At 38.6% G+C, this 23,728-nt stretch overlaps 1 protein-coding gene across 2 annotated transcripts in view; it reads left to right on the top strand.

Moving 5' to 3' along the window:
* LOC126262294 (chitin synthase chs-2) overlaps positions 1 to 23,728 on the top strand; it is a 380,478-nt gene that overhangs the window by 303,026 nt on the left and 53,724 nt on the right. For both annotated transcript variants that reach the window (XM_049958822.1, XM_049958823.1), the window contains exons 11-15: positions 282 to 544; positions 9,005 to 9,215; positions 15,134 to 15,334; positions 15,417 to 15,643; positions 16,068 to 16,235. In XM_049958822.1, the coding sequence (XP_049814779.1) occupies positions 282 to 544; positions 9,005 to 9,215; positions 15,134 to 15,334; positions 15,417 to 15,643; positions 16,068 to 16,235 (1,070 nt within the window). The remainder of the gene's footprint in view (positions 1 to 281; positions 545 to 9,004; positions 9,216 to 15,133; positions 15,335 to 15,416; positions 15,644 to 16,067; positions 16,236 to 23,728) is intronic.

Consider the following 23,728-nt stretch of genomic DNA (forward strand, 5'->3'; position numbering starts at 1 on the left):
CTTTATTTCTTACATTTTAAATGGTTATAAAACAGAAAACTTCTACATTGTTCAGCCTCTATATTGTTTCATTCTTCATGGCGGACAAATAATTTATTCATCAGGTTATTATCATTCTTCCTCGACCAAAATTCAATGAATAACCATATGTAGAGGTCTTCTTTTTTTATAAATAAGTAAATATTAAAAAAGCAGCAAATAATTAAGACACTCACATTATAGCTGATATTCTATTTATGCTATTTCTTCTACATGTTAATAAATATTGCATTTCCTTCCAGCTCACATTTTCTTTGATGATGCATTTGAAATCAGTGATGAAAGTGATGATGATAATGTTGTGAATCGATTTGTCAAGCTGTTGGTGGATACAATTGATGAAGCTGCATCTCTTGTACATGAAACAAGAATAAGAGTGCGACCACCAAAAAAATACCCAACACCTTATGGAGGACGTCTTGTTTGGACACTACCTGGGAAAACAAAGATGATTGCACATTTAAAGGACAAGAGTAAGATCAGACACAGGAAGCGATGGAGCCAGGTTAGCCTTGTGTAGTAATATGAATTGGTATATGCAATCATATTTTGTATTTTGTGTACTGTAAGTTCAGATGAATACCAGTTTGAAATAGTGTTTCATTTACCATAGACTCTAAGTAAGCAAAATGTTTCAACTGTGCCTACAGAAATAAAAAAAAATGTTAATGAGATAAAATAATAAATGAGAAACTGAATGGTTTTGTTGTGTCACAAGTTTGTTTTTAAGTGTTTTCCCTCAGAGTAACAGCAGAAGGAGATACAACATTGAAACTTAAAATGATTTTTCATCAAAAGTAGTGATGAAGTTGAAGTTCTTCTACAGACACAATAATACTTTCTCGCTCCCAAACCTGCACACAAACAGCTTTCCACTCAATGGTACATCATCTCGTATCTACTCCCATGTCCAAAGAAGATATCAAAGCAGTGTTAAACAAAATAAAATTTCTAGTATAAATCAGTGGCTAAGATCCTGTCCTGACTGACAACATCTTGCATAGGAAACAATGACTAAAAATTATAATCCTCTTCTGTGCTAACTCTGCTGCTTCTTCCAATGTCAGCAGGAATTGGTGTACAATCCCATACCTAGGACTGGTAATGCAGCCTGTAGCAAAAACATGAAATCCTGCAACTGTAAGATTTCCTATTATGTGAGGAACACCACAGCCCAATGCATTTTCAATGGCAAAGATAAGACTCAATTACTAGCCAACTGTGTGGTATACAATATTACTTGTTCTGATTATGATAAGTTTTATAATGGTCTATTGGGCAGAGACTTAGCAACTAGGTTGGCTGAACATGAACACAGCTGGATGTTGCAGTATTATGACCACATTTGTTGAGCCTGTAATGAATGAAGGCCACAATTACCAGCCACAGTCCCATGCTGTCCAATTAGCAAACAAAGGCCAAAAACTCAACCTTTTGGAAGCCCTGGAAATCAACAAAGATCTGGTCCACAGTCCTGATTTAATATTGAATGACTAAACACAGCTAAATACTTCCCCTCTTCTAAATACCACTTAATCCTCACAGATTTCCAAGGCTTCCCACACTGTCTGTTCCAGTCTATTCTTCCAGTTTCTTGTATTTCTTCATTTTATTATGAGTGCCTATGTACTTCATATATTCTCCTGTTATAGTTGTCACTTCTATCTTTCACTTTGTTTCTGTATCATCTTGCATATGTAATACCTCTTCACATTATTCTTTAGCACTCTTGACTAATTTTATTTCAGAAAAAACATATTTGTGCCATCAGCTGCACAATTTTATGTTTATTTTCTACCAGTTACGATTGTTGCAATCATCTTCAAGAAGAAATTGTAAATCAGTTCTCCTTGAAGATATGGTAACAATTGAAACCAACAGAGTATAAACATAAAACTGTACAGCTGATTGCAGAAATATGCTTTTTCAAATTATTTAACAGTTGTAGACAATCATCAATGAAAAGCTGTATGCTAATTTTATTTTATAGGGATTGTTAATTTAATTTAAATTATTATATATGCAGTTTTTCAAGTTTAACATTAATTATTTTTCCTGGTTTGCTCCCTTGATATTTATTTACAGTTAACTTTTAAGTTTTTAATTGCATTACCACTGCACTTTGAAAAATGACATTGCATTTTGTTTACGACCTTCCACTAAGGAAGGGATTCTATTAGTGTTTATCTGCTCTGCATAGAAACTAACAGTTCTTGATCGTTAGAAGAGAAATTTATTTTGTACTTATTTGCTGCGCTTAGCTTTTAAATAGTTTTTCTGGGAAAACCTAGCGTAGTTTTCGCGTCTCGTATTTCAGTGAGTGTTTCTTGATTATCAGAGTAGCTCATCAGAAGATTATCTTGGGAATTTGTCACCGTATAGAGTAGGGTAAACATAGTCATGTGTAGGGACTGTGGTTGTTGTGAGCGGACGCAAGGAGAATTGGCCACTCTTCGGGGGCAGGTGGAGGCTTTGTCTGTTAGGCTCATCGAGCTCGAGGCGCAGGCGTCGGCTCGTAGTGGCGTTGGGGCAACTGTGGTGAGACCTATGCCTACTTCGGTGGCCTTGGAATCACATGGAACCCCTGATGTCGCTGCGTCTTCCGGCAGTGAGCATCTTACCGGTCAGCCATCACTCCAGGGTGAATGGCGGACAGTGGTGGGCTCGCGTGTGCCTGGCCGAAAGGCGAAGGTGGGATCTGGCCGAGTGGCAGCTGCCTTACCCCTTTCCAACAGGTACGGGGTGCTTCCTAGTGGTGATGACATCGTTTCCGAGCCACCACAGGATGCCTCGCCTGTTGGGCCAGTGGCCGATTCTCCGGCAAGGTCCCGACAGTCACAGAGGGCGGGCCTATTAGTTATAGGGAGCTCCAACGTTAGGCGGGTTATGGAGCCCCTCAGGAAAATAGCGGGTAGGTCGGGGAAGAATGCCAGTGTGCACTCGGTGTGCTTGCCGGGGGGTCTCGTCCGTAATGTGGAGGAGGCCCTTCCGGCAGCTATTGAACGCACTGGGTGTGACCGGCTGCAGATAGTAGCACATGTCAGAACGAATGACGCCTGCCGCTTGGGTTCTGAGGCCATCCTTGGTTCCTTCCGGCGGCTGGCTGATTTGGTGAAGACAACCAGCATCGCACGCGGAGTGCAAGCTGAGCTTAATATCTGCAGCATAGTGCCCAGAGTCGATCGCGGTCCTCTGGTTTGGAGCCGTGTGGAGGGTCTAAACCAGAGGCTCAGACGACTCTGCGACTATAATGGTTGCAAATTCATCGACCTCCGTTATTGGGTGGAGAACTGTAGGGCCCCCCCAGACAGGTCAGGCGTGCACTACACACCGGAAGCAGCTACTAGGGTAGCAGAGTACGTGTGGCATGCACACGGGGGTTTTTTAGGTTAGAGGGACCCCCCCTTGGGCGAAACGATAAAATACCTGACGGCTTACCAGAGAGAACATCAGCATCGTTGATAAAGAACGTCCGTCCTCAGAGACCAAAAACAGGAAAAGTTAACGTAATATTGGTAAACTGCAGGAGTATCCAGGGCAAGGTTCCTAAATTAGTATCGCTTATTGAAGGAAATAGTGCGCATATAGTATTAGGAACGGAAAGTTGGTTAAAACCGGAAGTGAACAGTAACGAAATCCTAGACACAGAATGGAATATATACCGCAAGGATACGATAAACGCCAATGGTGGAGGAGTATTTATAGCAGTAAAGAATTCAATAATATCCAGTGAAGTTATTAGCGAATGCGAATGTGAAATAATCTGGGTTAAGTATCAAAGGTGGGTCAGATATGATAGTCGGATGCTTCTATAGACCACCTGCATCAGCAACCGTAGTAGTTGAGCGCCTCAGAGAGAACCTGCAGAACGTCGTGAAGAAGTTTCGTGATCATACTATTGTAATAGGGGGAGACTTCAATCTACCAGGTATAGAATGGGATAGTCACACAATCAGAACTGGAGCCAGGGACAGAGACTCTTGTGACATTATCCTGACTGCCTTGTCCGAGAATTACTTCGAGCAGATAGTTAGAGAACCAACTTGTGAAGCTAACGTTTTAGACCTCATAGCAACAAATAGACCGGAACTTTTCGACTCCGTGAATGTAGAAGAGGGTATCAGTGATCATAAGTCAGTGGTTGCATCAATGACTACAAGTGTAATAAGAAATGCCAAGAAAGGAAGGAAAATATATTTGCTTAACAAGAGTGATAGGGCACAAATCGCAGAATATCTGAGTGACCACCGTCAAACGTTCATTTCTGAGGAAGAGGATGTGGAACAAAAATGGAAAAAATTCAGAAACATCGTCCAGTACGCCTTAGATAAGTTCGTACCGACTAAGGTCCAAAGCGAGGGGAAAGATCCACCGTGGTATAACAATCATGTATGAAAGGTACTACGGAAACAAAGAAAGCTTCATCATAGGTTTAAGAGTAGTCGAATCATAGCTGATAAGGAAAAGCTGAACGAAGCGAAAAAGAGCGTAAAGAGAGCAATGAGAGAAGCATTCAACGAATTTGAACATAAAACATTGGCAAACAATCTAAACAAGAACCCTAAAAAGTTTTGGTCATATGTAAAATCGGTAAGCGGATCTAAATCCCCTATTCAGTCACTCGTTGACCACGATGGCACCAAAACAGAGGACGACCGAAGAAAGGCAGAAATACTGAATTCAGTGTTCCGAAACTGTTTCACTGCGGAAAATCGTAACACGGTCCCTGACTTCAGCCATCGCACGGACGCCAAAATGGAAAATATTGAAATAAATGATATCGGAATTGAAAAACAACTGCTATCACTTAGTAGCGGAAAAGCATCCGGACCAGACGAGATACCCGTAAGATTCTACAGTGATTATGCTAAAGAACTTGCCCCCTTTCTATCAGCAATTTATCGTAGATCTCTGGAAGAATGTAAAGTACCTAGCGACTGGAAGAAAGCGCAGGTCGTTCCCATTTTCAAGAAGGGTCATAAATCAGATGCGAATAATTATAGGCCTATTTCGCTTACGTCAATCTGTTGTAGAATAATGGAACATGTTTTATGTTCTCGTATTATGACGTTCTTAGATAATACAAATCTCCTTCATCATAACCAACATGGATTCCGCAAACAGAGATCATGTGAAACTCAGCTCGCCCTATTTGTCCAAGAAATTCACAGTGCTGTAGACACTGGCGAGCAGATTGATGCCGTATTCCTGGACTTCAGGAAGGCATTTGATACGGTTCCGCACTTACGTTTAGTGAAAAAAATACGAGCTTACGGAATATCGGACCAGGTTTGTGATTGGATTCAGGATTTCCTAGAAGAAAGAACACAACATGTCATTCTTAACGGTTCAAAATCTGCAGATGTAGAGGTAATTTCGGGAGTACCGCAAGGAAGCGTGATAGGACCTTTATTGTTTACAATATACATAAATGACTTAGTTGACAACATCGGTAGCTCCGTGAGGCTATTTGCAGATGACACGGTTGTCTACAAGAAAGTAGCAACATCAGAAGACTCGTACGTACTCCAGGAAGACCTGCAGAGGATTAATGAATGGTGCGACAGCTGGCAGCTTTCCCTAAACGTAGATAAATGTAATATAATGCGCATACATAGGGGCAGAAATCCATTCCAGTACGATTATGCCATAGGTGGTAAATCATTGGAAGCGGTAACGACCGTAAAATACTTAGGAGTTACTATCCGGAGCGATCTGAAGTGGAATGATCACATAAAACAAATAGTGGGAAAAGCAGGCGCCAGGTTGAGATTCATAGGAAGAATTCTAAGAAAATGTGACTCATCGACGAAAGAAGTAGCTTACAAAACGCTTGTTCGTCCGATTCTTGAGTATTGCTCATCAGTATGGGACCCTTACCAGGTTGGATTAATAGAAGAGATAGACATGATCCAGCGAAAAGCAGCGCGATTCGTCATGGGGACATTTAGTCAGCGCGAGAGCGTTACGGAGATGCTGAACAAGCTCCAGTGGCGGACACTTCAAGAAAGGCGTTACGCAATACGGAGAGGTTTATTATCGAAATTACGAGAGAGCACATTCCGGGAAGAGATGGGCAACATATTACTACCGCCCACATATATCTCGCGTAATGATCACAACAAAAAGATCCGAGAAATTAGAGCAAATACGGAGACTTACAAGCAGTCGTTCTTCCCACGCACAATTCGTGAATGGAACAGGGAAGGGGGGATCAGATAGTGGTACAATAAGTACCCTCCGCCACACACCGTAAGGTGGCTCGCGGAGTATAGATGTAGATGTAGATTCACTCTGTGTTTATGGCTCACTCTAGATGAGAACATCTCTTCCAATGTTTTTTTACAAATATTGTAACTTCTTTTATGATGATAGCCAGTTCAAGTCTGATGATTGCCTTGTAAGCTGAGAACTAGTAAACTGAATAAGTTAATCCCATAGAACATACACATTATTGTCTTTTTCATTTATAATTATGTTGTCTTTCCTAGAAGTGATGGAAGAATTAACACAAGTTAGAAAGCTGTGTTTGCAATAACTTGGCATTGATTGGAAGTTTTCCAAACCATGACCTTTCATGTAGAATAGAATCATTATTTTTTGGATGTTACTGGAAATAACAGTTTTCATAAACATACCGTATTTACTAGAATCTAAGCCGCACTTTTTTTCCAGTTTTTGTAATCCAAAAAACCGCCTGCGGCTTAGAATTGAGTGCAAAGTAAGCGGAAGTTCTGAAAAGTGTTGGTAGGTGCCGCCACAACTAACTTCTGCCGTTGAATATTTGTAGCGCTACACACGCATGCTTTGCAGGCACAAAGATAAATACTGGCGCCAAAACCTCTGCGTCATTACATTATCCAATGAAGTAAATACAAATTCCGTATTGTTCATCTTCGAATGTAGCAGCATTTCAATGTACTATGAAAATCCGACTGGCAAGACTGTTTGGGACGTTTGTCAATATGGCCAACTCTACATTCTGAATTTGTTCCTACCTGTGAGAAGAGATGGTTGCTGATAGGAACTTTTATGAATTGTGAATCACATGCAGTGTTCTCCTCACTATCAGATTAATACGAATATAAACATTTTGCCATGTATTGTTTCGTGTTTGCTGCTATCTCATTTAAATCCTGTCTGCCTAATAAACTACGAAACTAGAGCGAGACAACAGCAAACGTGGAAGAATATACATATCATGTCATGTTTATATTCGTATTATTATGCCTAATAGTGATACAGTCAGAAATGAAGCACGACAATTGACTAGAGTTTTAAATCTAAGATGACTCTAATTTCTGTGCAGAATGTAATGTACTAAAGAGGCGTCTGCAAAGATTTTCAAACGGACAAAAATTTTCACTAAACTCTCGTTCAGAACATCTTCTATCATACGCAGTCTATCATTTGGTTCTTGTTGGTCATTATCAAAGAAAGCAGCAGTGTGAGTAACTACAAACAGCAGTCTCTTGCCATTGTTTCGCCAATGAGACGATTCCTCTCTCTTTATTTATTGTAAGCGACAGTAGCGTGCACAAAAGCAAGCCATGCCACAAGCGGCGACAGGCCGTAAACACTCATTATCAGAATGCGACAAACAGTGTCGGACACAGTACACTAATGCATTTTCAGCTTAGAGTGACGTAAACACCTATAACAAAGAGAACAGCACTTATCAGATCAAAGAAAAATAAGCAATCGATTCAAACCAGATGAAGCATGTGAAAAAGGAGGGGTACCCGTATAAATATGGACAGAGTGCCTGACGCATAGCAATGGCTACCTGGGAAAGCTTAACTGCTAAGCTCACGACCTAAATTGTGTCTCATATTACAATGGACCAACTTTGTTTCGATATGGAGGTGCGGCCTAAAACTTTTCTCTCCCCCTGAATTTCGAGTCTCAAATTTCAGGTGCAGCTTAGATTCGGGAAAAATTTTTTTGCTTGATTTCGAGTCTCATTTTTCAGGTGCGGCTTAGATTCAAGTGCGGCTTAGATTCGAGTAAATACGGTAGTGTAAGGGATGTGGTAAATAAATATGATGTTGAGTTACAATACAAAGCCCAAAATCAGATTAACTAGAAGGTGCAGGCATCATTAGGAGGCAGTTGTTAACTATGTCATGCTGTAGGATGTTTTCTGTGCCAGATGTTGTAAATCAATATGTCAAGCTCTTGGTGGATACTTTGAATGGTTTCTACTCCACATTGCTACAGATGTAAAAACCAGGCAATAGAACTCATATTAGATTCTCCCTCTCTCTTTATTCCCTTTGAGTATACTGACCTGAATCACATCTCCGTGTGGTCAAATTACCTTGTGAAATTACATGTCTGAAGCCTCTACTGAACTGGATATAATTAAAACCTTTCTGGAAACTCAAAAAAGGTTTCATATCATCATAATAAGTAAGAATATCACAACTTATGCAATTTGACTTGTTCACTGATTCTTAGTACACATATGACCCCCTATTAGTATGTTTCTGTAATTTTCTTGCTCCTACTCATTTTACTGCAATCACCATCCAGAAAATGTTAGTAGATATGACAGTTTATTTGGAGTGCATACCCAGATACCTCTCCTAACTCTATGAAGTATTATTATGTTGTCCTGAATCAAATGAACAAATAACATCAGTTGTTCTTGTGACAACTGGCACAGCCAAGGCCTCCACTAACAGTCAATATGTGTCTTAGTCCTACATGCAAAAAATCTTTCTTCTCACAAAAAACAGTTCAGTCTTGTGTTTCCTGGATACACAATTATCAAGAGTATTAAGTGCTCCTACTCCTTCTGATATGGTACTGTGAAACCAATTATACATTTTGGGGAAGTCACACAGTTGGCAATAAATCTACAGAATGTCATTCTGTCTACAAGTAAATGTTTTAAGAATTGCATTAAAAATGATAGTTGGCTTCCTAATATACATACTGTAACAAAAATGTCTTTTCATAGGTCATGTACATGTACTATTTGCTTGGACACCGACTCATGGAGCTACCTATTCCTGTGGACCGAAAAGCAGTGATAGCACAGAATACATATTTATTAACACTTGATGGAGATATTGATTTTCAACCTCATGCTGTACATTTGTTGGTTCACTTGATGAAGAAGAACAGGAATCTGGGAGCAGCATGTGGCCGCATCCACCCTGTTGGTTCTGGTAAGAGTCACTTTTCACTATAACTGCTTATACAAAGAACTTTACTATTAGAAACCACATGTTTTTAAAAACAGTAATTTTGTCACATAAATGAACTGTTAATATTTTAAACCTTACAAGCCTCACCAAAAATCATTGTATGGTTACGCAGGATTTCACAGTAGACTTACCAAACAAAATTTAACCTTCTGAAAATTACTTTTTCATACTGAGTCTTGCCTCTATGATTTTGTTATTTAAACCTTTAAAAAAATTTAAATAATTAATTATTATAGAAATACCTAACGAGAGTAGTAGGACCACATTTCTTAACACCTGAAGGACTGGGGATTATGGCATATTTAGGACAAACTTCTGAGTTTGACAGGTGTAGTTTAATTTGCTGTTTTAAAAATGGTAAACTAATTTGGATTTATACCAGTTTATTTCGTACTACTTATACAGTTTACCAGGATATAGTTTTACTTTTTCTAAAGAATTATATGATGCAGTGGTCATTTTCTACCTAATAATTAATCCAACAAAATGTGAAATGGATAATTTTGCTTAGTAAAACTTACTTTAACATAAAATTTTGGATAGCACAATATATAGTAGATAAAACATTTGTAAACCCGATGTCATTCATTCAAAGCCACCCGCTGCATGATGACACCAAACACATGTGCATTCACTGTTGCCTAAATGTGGTCCACAAACATACTTGCTGCACTTTGTACATAAATGCTTGCTCCTATTCCTATTCCTATTCCTTTCCTCAAGAGGATGTCGTTATCAGGAGAAAGAAAACTGGCGTTCTACGGATCGGAGCGTGGAATGTCAGATCCCTTAATCGGGCAGGTAGGTTAGAAAATTTAAAAAGGGAAATGGATAGGTTAAAGTTAGATATAGTGGGAATTAGTGAAGTTCGGTGGCAGGAGGAACAAGACTTCTGGTCAGGTGACTACAGGGTTATAAACACAAAGTCAAATAGGGGTAATGCAGGAGTAGGTTTAATAATGAATAGGAAAATAGGGACGCAGGTAAGCTACTACAAACAGCATAGTGAACGCATTATTGTGGCCAAGATAGATACGAAGCCCACACCTACTACAGTAGTACAAGTTTATATGCCAACTAGCTCTGCAGATGACGAAGAAATTGAAGAAATGTATGACGAAATAAAAGAAATTATTCAGATAGTGAAGGGAGACGAAAATTTAATAGTCATGGGTGACTGGAATTCGAGTGTAGGAAAAGGGAGAGAAGGAAACATAGTAGGTGAATATGGATTGGGGCTAAGAAATGAAAGAGGAAGCCGCCTGGTAGAATTTTGCACAGAGCACAACTTAATCATAGCTAACACTTGGTTTAAGAATCATGATAGAAGGTTGTATACATGGAAGAACCCTGGAGATACTAAAAGGTATCAGACAGATTATATAATGGTAAGACAAAGATTTAGGAACCAGGTTTTAAATTGTAAGACATTTCCAGGGGCAGATATGGACTCTGACCACAATCTATTGGTTATGACCTGTAGATTAAAACTGAAGAAACTGCAAAAAGGTGGGAATTTAAGGAAATGGGACCTGGATAAACTGAAAGAACCAGAGGTTGTAGAGAGTTTCAGGGAGAGCATAAGGGAACAATTGACAGGAATGGGGGAAAGAAATACAGTAGAAGAAGAATGGGTAGCTTTGAGGGATGAAGTAGTGAAGGCAGCAGAGGATCAAGTAGGTAAAAAGACGAGGGCTAGTAGAAATCCTTGGGTAACAGAAGAAATATTGAATGTAATTGATGAAGAAGGAAATATAAAAATGCAGTAAATGAAGCAGGCAAAAAGGAATACAAACGTCTCAAAAATGAGATTGACAGGAAGTGCAAAATGGCTAAGCAAGGATGGCTAGAGGACAAATGTAAGGATGTAGAGGCTTATCTCACTAGGGGTAAGATAGATACTGCCTACAGGAAAATTAAAGAGACCTTTGGGGATAAGAGAACCACTTGTATGAACATCAAGAGCTCAGATGGAAACCGAGTTCTAAGCAAAGAAGGGAAGGCAGAAAGGTGGAAGGAGTATATAGAGGGTCTATACAAGGGCGATGTACTTGAGGACAATATTATGGAAATGGAAGAGGATGTAGATGAAGATGAAATGGGAGATACGATACTGCGTGAAGAGTTTGACAGAGCACTGAAAGACCTGAGTCGAAACAAGGTCCCCGGAGTAGACAACATTCCATTGGAACTACTGACGGCCGTGGGAGAGCCAGTCCTGACAAAACTCTACCATCTGGTGAGTAAGATGTATGAAACAGGCGAAATACCCTCAGACTTCAAGAAGAATATAATAATTCCAATCCTAAAGAAAGCAGGTGTTGACAGATGTGAGAATTACCGAACAATCAGTTTAATAAGCCACAGCTGCAAAATACTAACACGAATTCTTTACAGACGAATGGAAAAACTAGTAGAAGCCGACCTCGGGGAAGATCAGTTTGGATTCCGTAGAAATACTGGAACACGTGAGGCAATACTGACCTTACGACTTATCTTAGAAGAAAGATTAAGGAAAGGCAAACCTACGTTTCTAGCATTTGTAGACTTAGAGAAAGCATTTGACAATGTTGACTGGAATACTCTCTTTCAAATTCTAAAGGTGGCAGGGGTAAAATACAGGGAGCGAAAGGCTATTTACAATTTGTACAGAAACCAGATGGCAGTTATAAGAGTCGAGGGACATGAAAGGGAAGCAGTGGTTGGGAAGGGAGTAAGACAGGGTTGTAGTCTGTCCCCGATGTTATTCAATCTGTATATTGAGCAAGCAGTAAAGGAAACAAAAGAAAAATTCGGAGTAGGTATTAAAATCCACGGAGAAGAAATAAAAACTTTGAGGTTCGTCGATGACATTGTAATTCTGTCAGACACAGCAAAGGACTTGGAATAGCAACTGAACGGAATGGATGGTGTCTTGAAGGGAGGATATAAGATGAACATCAACAAAAGCAAAACGAGAATAATGGAATGTAGTCGAATTAAGTCGGGTGATGTTCAGGGTATTAGATTAGGAAATGAGACACTTAAAGTAGTAAAGGAGTTTTGCTATTTGGGGAGCAAAATAACTGATGATGGTCGAAGTAGAGAGGATATAAAGTGTAGACTGGCAATGGCAAGGAAAGCGTTTCTGAAGAAGAGAGATTTGTTAACATCGAGTATAGATTTAAGTGTCAGGAAGTCATTTCTGAAATTATTTGTATGGAGTGTAGCCATGTATGGAAGTGAAACATGGACGGTAAATAGTTTGGACAAGAAGAGAATAGAAGCTTTTGAAATGTGGTGCTACAGAAGAATGCTGAAGATTAGATGGGTAGATCACATAACTAATGAGGAGGTACTGAATAGGATTGGGGAGAAGAGGAGTTTGTGGCACAACTTGACCAGAAGAAGGGATCGGTTGGTAGGACATGTTCTGAGGCATCAAGGGATCACCAATTTAGTATTGGAGGGCAGCGTGGAGGGTAAAAATCGTAGGGGGAGACCAAGAGATGAATACACTAAGCAGATTCAGAAGGATGTAGGTTGCAGTAGGTACTGTGAGATGAAGAAGCTTGCACAGGATAGAGTAGCATGGAGAGCTGCATCAAACCAGTCTCAGGACTAAAGACCACAACAACAACAACATTCTTTCCTCTACATTCTCCAATTGTCAAGTCCTAAAAATGTTGCTATATTGTGGAACAGTATCACGAAGTGTATTTTGTACCCTTGAGACTTTATATGCTGAAGCAACTCTTCTGCCAACATGTACATAAACTGATATTGTTTACTTTCTCACCTGTCACTTCCCCATAGAGCAGCCATGCATTAATAGCTGGCAAATTCAATATACTAGGGGGAAAAAAACATGCATAGGCCATCTGTGACATCCATACTCCACAGTCTACAGTTGAGCCATTTGGTCAATGTCAGTGCTGTACTTGGTGTTATTGTAGTATGCCAGTGATTCTGGTAGCTTTCTAAGATGTCACTCATTGACAGTAACTGTGTCATCCAATGAACTCAAAAGAAGCAAATTTTTGTTATTTTTTCCCTGATAGTATGTTCAAGTTATGTCACTTGACATTAAGTATAGCTGTGTGTAAGGGTGCTGCAGCAGATTTTGCTGACTGAGACAATGTTTGTACTCTTACATTTCAAACTTTCTGTAAGGCATTTGGTTGTGATAAAACTATCACATGTAATATTTCTTCTTGTGGAAGCAAAGGGCTGTATAAGATGAATCACAATATTCTCTGCAAGAAGAACACCTGTGGAGCGCTGCTAATCTTTGCTTAGGTAAGGAAAACAATTTACCACACACCTGTAATTTTTATCAACTGTAAACCAAAACTTTATTCCAATTTTGTCTGGTATATTACTCTTATATTGAATGAAAGGGCATCTCACATAATTTTCATCTTGAATGTAACACTGCAAGGAACTGGAAATGGAAGGATTCCAGACAGGGGTAGCAGGTGGAAAGCAATTTGTCCTTATTCTTTGGGAATGTATGTCCTTTTAATCAATGCACATAAACCACAAAATTTCAATGAATTTATTTCTGTTCATTGTGTTCAGAAAGAATGCTGGAGTATTTGACCATAACAACTTCAACAGCAAATTCTTTGCTCCATATATGTGTTCCAAATACATAAGTGATATATTTGCTTTTATAGCATTGATCCAATGGTCCAGTCATCATCTTGCATTCCTTGATGTATTCTATTTTCTGTACACTTCTTTATGTTTTGAAGCGTGTTGTTATCAATTAGTAACCTTCAGGCACTAGAATGTATACCTGCTCCAACAGATCTCTTTGCATAAGCTATAGGTCCCGCTGCTACCTTCAAGATGGCTGTTTTCTGGCAATGTCTTGTATAGGTGTAATAGTTCATGTTGTTCCATCATTGGCTGTTTCACTACTCCAATGGAAGGATTTTCTTTCATCTGTATCTTTTCTTTCCCTCTGTCAAAAATGCTTCTAATGCTGTTTGCTGTGGGAATGGGTACATTGTTGTTTGATGTATCTGAAAATATGTAGTACAATAATTCAATTACAACATAAACGATGAACTTTGAATTATTATAGAGTGAAAGTAAGTTAGAAAATTCATATAACACTTTCTGAAATATGAGCTGAAATACAATAGTAATAATAATAATAAAAATAATGTAAAGTTTATACAAACATACCTGCAATAGGTAAAGCAACATTTGTTTGCCTCTCTTTGTTTTGTTCCTGTCCGGTAGGCACAACATTGCTGTCAGAAGAGTCACAGATTTCATCAATGGCAGGGATATATTCCTCATCATCATTAGTGATTGCAGTGCCAGCCTCCAGTAATTCACTGACTTCACAAACATTATGAGGATCTTCAGTTTCATCTGACACTGAAATCAAATATTTTAAAGTTTCTTAATCATAAAAACCATGTATGGGATATGCCATTATGAAGCAACTGAAATGTGGTCAACACAAACTGCACCTCTCAAGCAATCAAACTTCCTTCCTCACTGACAAAAGGACTACTAATTTTCATAAATCAATCAGGAAGCCAAGCAACAATAGCTGTGGACAGTCAGAAAGCTATTGTTCTCATGTCCTTACCTGCCAAAATTAGTTCACTGTACCACTTTTCAGAAAGGTCATAAATGCTGAATTCATTGCAGATGTGTACCTCACAAATATTTGTTAGAAGTCATGGGAAGTGGGAACTGCGGAGCAAACCATTTACAAGAAATAAGTCTACTAAAGCAGAGAAACCATCAAATGATGGGTGCAGTCCTTCTAATGTTTCTTAATTCTGTGTTAGAAGTCCATGATGGTAAAGTTATTACAGGTCAATAAAGATTATTATCATTATTATTAACTTAAACAAGATCTAAAACAATTACAGGACCCATGGTGTGGTATCAGATGTTTGAATATGCCATTGGACATTGGCTGCAGAAGGCAACAGAACATATGATAGGCTGCGTCCTGTGTAGCCCTGGATGCTTCTCTCTCTTCAGAGGGAAGGCACTTATGGATGACTGCGTAATGAACAAATATACAACAAGATCAGAGGAAGCTCGACACTATGTGCAATATGATCAAGGTCAGGAGAATCTAAATTTTATAAACAAGGAAAAACTACCTGTTTTTCTATCTGGAGTAATACAATCATTTTATATTTACAGGTGAAGATAGATGGCTCTGTACACTACTTTTACAAAGAGGATACCGAGTAGAATATTCAGCAGCCAGTGATGCTTACACACACTGTCCTGAGGGTTTCAATGAATTTTATAACCAACGGCGTCGATGGGTACCTTCAACTATGGCCAACATTATGGACCTTCTAATGGACTCCAAAAGAACAATTAAAATAAATGATAATATCTCATTACCATACATAGGATACCAGGTAAGAATTATTTTTATTCTAATGATTCATTATTATTATTATTATTATTATTATTGGTATTGTTGTTGTTGTTGTTTTTCATATTCTGAATGCCAAATAACTATTATCCAAGATCAGACTGACTTCGTATTGGTGTTCTTGTAAGTCCACCACACATGTGTCTCCAATAAAAGTAAAGGTAAAATGGATCATAGTTGCTTAAAATGTCTTCAGTTTTCCAGTTGGTATTCCACTGAAACAAGATTTCTTGGATCAATCTTCTTGGAATTAATTTAAATGTAGATATTGTATATGGTTATTTGTTGAGAACTGCTGATTTGTTTTGTCAACATAAAAGTTTAATAACTACTATTGCTTTTTAAAAGCCATCATCTTAAAAATGTCAAATAGAATGACAGTTGTAAATGGATGTCTCCTCTTCCAGATTTTACTGATGGGTGGTACCATCCTAGGTCCTGGAACCATATTCCTTATGTTGGTAGGAGCTTTTGTGGCAGCATTCCACATTGATAACTGGACAAGCTTCCAATATAATATTATTCCCATACTTCTCTTCATGTTAGTATGTTTTACATGCAAATCAAGTTTACAGGTAAGAACAGTGTCTTTAATACACCAAAAATAATATGATACAGGGAAGGTCTGTGTATGTTTAATTTCTTGCAGAAACATAACTGTATTATAGATTTGTATTCACGTGCATATGATAGTCGTACTAAAACAGTGATTAAAGTATTGCATCTGTCCAAGTAGCATACAACATTTACTCAACAAAAACAAAGAATAACTAAGCACTACAAAATAAAGAATAAACATAGGGCAATGAACATATCACCGAACCTGAATACTTTGAGCACTGTGTGATGTCACTCCAATGTATGATCACTCCATCACTCACCCAATAGTGCCGGTGATACTTATTGCTGAAACAGATGTGGCATTCTGCTCACATGATCTCCTGCTTTGTGAAGTCTGTTGTGATATTTTGTGAACTGCTGTTTGCTGCAGGTTGTGGTGTAGTCATGTCTGCTGCAGTATCTGTAAGTTTAGTGTCTGCTGATTTTTGTGGCTGGTTTGTGACAGGCTAGTTGATGGTAGCTGAGGATGCTGTATTTCCAGTAGGCGAAGTAGCTACACTGCCCACACTGATGTGGGAGCTGCAAAATGCAGGCTTGAGGTGATTGACAGAGACTGTGAATACTCATCAATCTTAAACGTCTTTCTATCCCTGCCAAGGATGGTGTAAGGCCCATCATGTGGGGCTTGGAGTTGCTTGCGTGCCACATTGTGCTAGATTTCTGAAAATAAAAGGACAATGAGTGAGTTGGCAATGTGGTGTGACAGGCTGGATTTGTGCTGCATTTTGGAGACAAAGTCAGAGGCACTGACACAGTCATTAGTAAGCTTGAGCAATTCACCTGGTAACTTCAGCACTAGGCCATGCACGAGATCAGCTGCTGTGGCCTTGAGATCTGTCTTGATGGATGCTCAAAGGCCCAGAAGCACAATGGGTAATGCTTACGTCCAGTGTTGTGAATCATGACATCTTAATACTGTCTTCAACTGCCATTGCAGTTATTCCATGAGCCCATTAGGTGGAGGATGGTAAGTGCTATTTGAGATATGCTCCATGCCTAACAGGGTGGCAAGTGCTTTAAACAAATATGATTCGAATTGTCAGCCTTTATCTGTGGTAACATAAAGGAGCATGCTGAAATAGGCAAAAGAATGTGTTTGCTACAGTTTTAGAGATTATATTATTCTTAGGGAAGGCTTCTGGATGATGTTAAAAGTGGTCGATGGCAGTAAGACAGTAATTGAAATCTTTGGATGATGCTAACAGCCCAATAATGTCTAAATGGACATGCTAAAAAGATTGATTAGGTGATAGAAATGTGCCAAGTGGTGCTTTGATATGTCAAGCAATTTTATTCGTCTGAGAAACCATGCACTGGTCCTCAACCAGTTTGTAATCTTTATCCATATTAGGCCACACAAAAGCATACTTCCCAAGATTTAACATACCATAGACCCCAGTAAGTACCAAATTATGTAATGGCGCAAAGGCTTGGAGTTGAAACAGTAGGGGGACAAATGGTCACATCTTCAATGTAGAAACATCACAATACATTCTTATGTTCACCAGTGGTACTGTGGTGTGTTGGAGATGCAGGCTGTTTGGTTGCCCCAGTAATGCACATACACCTGGACTGAGGTGTTGTTACTTAGCAAGAGCTTGGGTTGTAAGCATTTCAATGCAAGGGAGAGTGTCCGCTGAACATTCAAATCACCATGAACGTGAATAACATGCATCATAAATTGGCCAATGTAATGTAGGTGGCATAGCTGTCATGGTGATGCCTTGTCTGGCTTCTGATGAAAGGTGCAAAGTCAGAGGGGCTTGAACAACAGGATGGTGATGGCAGTTGTCACTTTGATGAAAACTATTTCTGCTTCACTGATCAACAATATTTCACCCTTCACTTTCACAGCACCTCTCAACAAGTCAGCCAATGGAGATGATACCAATACATGATTGCATACAAAACAGCGACAGAAATTTATTATGCCTGAGAATCATCACAACTCCTGGATCATAATTGGCTGTGGGTATTTCACTATGGCTTGAACTTTCTCATGCGCTTGCCAGGGCATTGACGGAATGTCCTCAGAACTTAAACCTCTGTCACTATGCACTTCGAAGAGTTAATAATCAGTCCCTGTGAACAGAGGCAGCTGAAGAGTGACACAAATGCTCCACATGTTCTGATTCCAAAGCAGACATCGCCAAAATATCAGCAATCTACATGCAACAAAAATCAAGGTCGCACATTATCTCATCCATAAAATGTTGGAACATTTGTGCATTATCACATAATCCGAATGGCATTCTCATAAACTTGAAGAGGCTGAATGGAGTAGTAACTGGAGTTTTGGCTATATCTTCAGGCATGATATGTATCTGACAATATGCACATAATAAGTCAATGGTAGAAAAGGTGCTTTTGTCGTGTGTGTTGTGTGCAAAATCTTCAATGTGCAGATTAGATATCTATCAGGGATACTATGTGAGCCCCCCCCCCCCCCCCCTCCCCCCCATGGTAACTAAATTTTGCTGCGCCAATATTTAGTTACCACAATAGGTTCTATTTCATCAAACATTTCTCAGGGCTTTAATTTCTAAGTATAATTAATATAGCTTCATATACAATGGTTGCAACTTATTATTTATGCTTAGTTACTTCTGAGTAACCCAAGATGGCATGTTACTTTTTTAATGACAAGGTTGAAATTATGTGCCAGTCATTTGGTTGATAAATTAAATGACTAGTAATGCCATGGACTATATTAGTAATGAAGGAACTTTCCCATTTGGGTGAGGGTTCTGAAGTAGACAATGGAAGACTTGTAATGAAGTTCATTCACCCTTGTTCTTATTCAGAAATTTACAGTGATTCAAGTATTAATTCATTTAAAAATGTTTCATAAATAGTTCTGACATTTCCGTCCCTGTGATCAGTTTTGAATAAACAGGTACTGGTAAAAAAATGTTATCAATTGACAGATAGTTCTGATGAGTTTTGATCTAACAGTTTCATTGAAAGTTATGAACAAAAGTTTTGTTTGTAAAAGTTTTGGTGATAATTTTGGTGGAGTGGGCATGAAACATTTCAAAACATAAACACACACAATCATGTACAATGGATAATTGCTTGGAAATGGTGCCATCATGATGTCAGGTTGAGATAGCAGGATTGATGATGAGGGTGAAGATGAAAAGAGGCCCTTCTTGAACTAGGACTAGTGCAGGTTGACAAGAACAGGGTGATCCTGAGAGAGGGAAGCAGGTAAGATTGGACCTTCATAGCACCACACTCATAGCAGTGACTTGTCAACATGGAAGATTCCAAACAGAAAATAAGAACGTATTTAGATTTACAGTCCTGAAAAGGAATGGGTTAGTTCATGCAATTTATTTACTTCACTTCTGATCTGAATTCCTTGATCTGGAAGGAGTTGCTCACAAATTGGGTTTATTTTGTATCTATTAACAATATCTCTCAAATGTGTGTCATTTCATATCATAATCCACTTGTGAACTTGTGATGACCTTATCAACAGTCACAAGTTGTCCCTGATGCAATCACATCTTCCCTCATTATCCACAAAATTTAAAATTTTAATCAGAACATGTACTTGTTTACCACTTGGTGACAATAAGCTTTATTGGGTAGGCTGACGATTGAACAGCTTTTTGCATTCAACTAGAATCACTCACTGTTTGTGTGCACTCACTCTGTTTCACTGCTCTATAAAAATTCATATTCATTAAATGGCTGCACTTTCAGCAAACACACCACACAACACCTTCATGGGAAGTTCATTACTGGCTGTTATCACCAATCTATGTTTTTCATGGACATGTGCACCAAACGTTTACCTGTTCCAAATTCTATCACATTCCATTAAAACTTCCAGCCACCTCCAAATCTAAATTAATTTAGTTCAGGAATTAGATAATGCTATTGTACCACACCCAGCATTGATTTTGGGATCCTAGTACATGGTTCTGATGTAGGTTCACATGTTCTGAATGCAGAGCACATTATGATATTTCAGTGCCTGATACAATGCAATGGCTACAGCCATTATCAGATACATGAAATGTATTCGCAATTGCGAATAAGAACTACAACAGCTGATGTTGGCTCATATTTGCAACTGTTGATACATTTCATGCTGAACACACTGCAACAACTCCAAGATTTAATCCACTTGTGCCAGCATGATATGGGCATCAATAAGGAAGACAACTTAAAATGTCACATTCTATTCTCAGAATCAGAATGAATTAAAACTGTCTTAACAGAGTATAAACAACAATTTATATTAGGTTTCAAAAAATATTGCCATAATAGTCTCAGTTGGGAACCACCTCACAAATTAATTCAATAACTTCTCTTCAATGGAAACTCTTAATACCATGAGAATTAATTCAATTGTAAGAACCTAAATAACCCTAAATTCTACAAAATAATTGTTGACATCTTACAATAGTTATCACTAACCTTGAAAATAATTATTGTGTTGTATAAATACATGAAATTCATAAATTACACAGTTTCTAAAATAAAAGTTCATTAACACAAATACATATACACTCATGTCATCATTTCAACTTTCTTCATATCACAGATAATATCTTCTGGAAAAATCAGAGTTATTTGTAATACCATATCTAGTGCAATACCTAAACAAAATTTGCAGGCATATTTATGTTTCAGCATTACATAATTGTCTCTCAGCCTTACAGCAAGCATAATTCTTCTTAAGATCTTGATGGGGATACAACCTTTTCGCGTGGTGCATATCCCGATATCCCAACACAAATTATCCCGGATGAGGTATCCTAAAGATCTTGAATGGCTCCACAAATAGTAACCGCATTTCTTGTTTCTCTTACCAAGCAGTGAAAAACGCCTTCTCAGTAAGACCTTTTCTCTGATTTGAAACCAATGAATCCTCAGTCTACTTTTCTCATTGTCAATTTTCCTCTTCCTGGCCTTTTCTGTAAAGTTCAGGTGGCAGTTCTTACTCTCTCTCTCTCCCACTACCCTTTATTATCTCCAGTTAACCAGGTAGAAGCTATGGAAATAGGCCTTGAGTGGAAAAACATCTAGATTACATGTATACACCTTAATATTCCTGGCTTCTCTTGAAATATTAGATAGTACTGATTCAAGAGGGCTGACAGTTGCTTCTTCTGGTCATCATCAAAGTGCTCAGGCTCCATTAATTTTTGTTGAACTTGGTCACACAATGCTAATATATTAATCAATTTTGGTTGACATATACTAGTTTGTGAACTATTCTTCACTATTAAATGTACACTCACTCGTCGACAGTATTTCCTATGACCATCTTTCTCCTGCAGTAAGTATATTTGGGCAATAGCTCTGTTGATCCAAAAATTGATGTTTCCCATTGAAAAGCTGATTGTTCCATCCCTCCCTTGGATACTTTTCAGGCCTAGAATATAATCCACTGCTAAAATTTTTACTACTAGGAATGTACATTTTGCGGCTACATTGCCCAGCTTATCCCCCAACTGCATCTGTACTCTGACACATTGTGATCTTGTGCCTACAACTATATTACAATTGTGCACTGGAAGTGAAGCCAAATAGGTCCTTTGGGATACCCTTTGGAAAACACTATTTGAAATAGTTCACTGACATTCCAAAGTCCAGCACCATTACAATTGAAATATCTTGTACACTCAGATGTATAGCTGAGATCGGTACTGGGGAATCCATTCTGTCACATGGACTGATGTCCCCACGTAGTTTGTCCATAATACCCACAGCACCATTGTAAGAGTTGACTTCTCACTCACAGCCCCTATTCCAGTCAGCAACTGCTCCAATGGGGCATGATACAGTTGCATCTAATTTTACACACTCTGGTCACCAAAGTGAGTCATGTTGTCTGTCACACCTGTTATCACTGGTGTTTGTCCTTGACAGTTACTACTTGTCAGGTGTGGTTGCTGTGTTTGACTATAATTCTGGTTCCAGTGCTGCTTATTGGTATTGGAATTATAGACTGGACTTTATCTTCAGTCTGATTTATTTGGTTGATTACCATGAGGAAGGAAGCTGTTTCCATTCCCATTCTGCCAGTAATTGCAATTCTGTTCAGGACTGTAGCTGTGTTCATAGGACCATTCGCTTGTCTTGTGTGCATGATGTTATTTGCATGGAAATTGTATGAAGTATGTTCCTGCACATGGAAATTGCCTTGTACAATTTTCAATTTCATATCTGCCTGCATCACATCAATTGAATCTAAGACAAACGTGAATTAACCTATATTCTATTCAGAAGTACGTGTATGTTCTTCATGAACCTCAACTTGGCTTTTAGAATCTGTAGGCTATCATTATCTCAGAGGAGGAGATTAGTGTTTAACATCCTGTCGACAATGAGGTCATTAGAAATGGGGCCCAAGCTCAAATTAGGGAAGGACAGAGAAGGAAATTGGCTGTGCCCTTTCGACATAAGCATCCCAGAATTTGTCTTAAGTGATTTAGGGAAATCATGGAAAACTAAAATCAGGATGGCCGGATGCAGGTTTGACCATCATTCTCCTGAATGTGAGTCCCTTGTGCTAACCACTGCTTATACCCTGCTTGGTGGTTCATCCCAATATCTCACCTTATTCAAATACTTTTTGAAGTACTGTCCCAAGCATCCCGATTTAAATGAAAGAGGCTCTGGATTAAAGACATGCTTCCTCAGGTGCTTCTCTATCCCTCTAGACCAGGGTTTCCCAAATTGTGTTCCACAGAACACCAGTGTTCTGCAGATAGTGAATAAGAGCTCTGAAAAAAAAAATAAATAAAATAAAATAAAAATAAAACTTATTAATAACAAAGTGTTTATTTTTTCTCAACTTTCTGATGATACTACTTACTTTTTAAAAAGATTTATAGTGATTTGCATCTTGTTAGTTATGATTTAAAGTGGAAGTAATCACTGAATAAAATAGGTTTTTCGTATTTTTAACCTTCAAAATAAAGAATGTGTTCCATCAGATTACCACAAATCTCAAAATGTTGCATAAGAGGAAAAGTTTGGGAACCCCTGCTCTAGACCAGTATTTGGCTAGGAAGACTTTTTTGAATTCCTCGTACATCATACAGGAGTCCAGCATAACAGTGGCCCATAGTTTGTCAGCTCTCTGAATATAGCCTGAGACAGAACTTATCTTTGGTGATTCTGCCCATGACCTCCCTAAGACTCTATGGAATCCACAAATAAACACAATAGGATTTACAATATTCTTGCCAGGTGAAAACTGTTAAAACTGCCTATGTCCGAGAAGTTTCTCCTCCAATTAACAGTGTTGTATATATTGTGGCTGATAAAATTTCATGCACTGAATCTGAATTATTATTGCAAAATGTTTGATAAGCATGAACACTGACATCTTATGGTTTAGTACTCGATGTCTATTCTATGTCTTCCTAGTGCAATTCGGTATGGCCATCCTGTATTGCCCCCTGAATCTCCTCTATATCTC

The sequence above is a fragment of the Schistocerca nitens genome, chromosome 6 (assembly GCF_023898315.1).
Source record: "Schistocerca nitens isolate TAMUIC-IGC-003100 chromosome 6, iqSchNite1.1, whole genome shotgun sequence".
In the NCBI taxonomy this organism is placed as follows: domain Eukaryota; kingdom Metazoa; phylum Arthropoda; class Insecta; order Orthoptera; family Acrididae; genus Schistocerca; species Schistocerca nitens.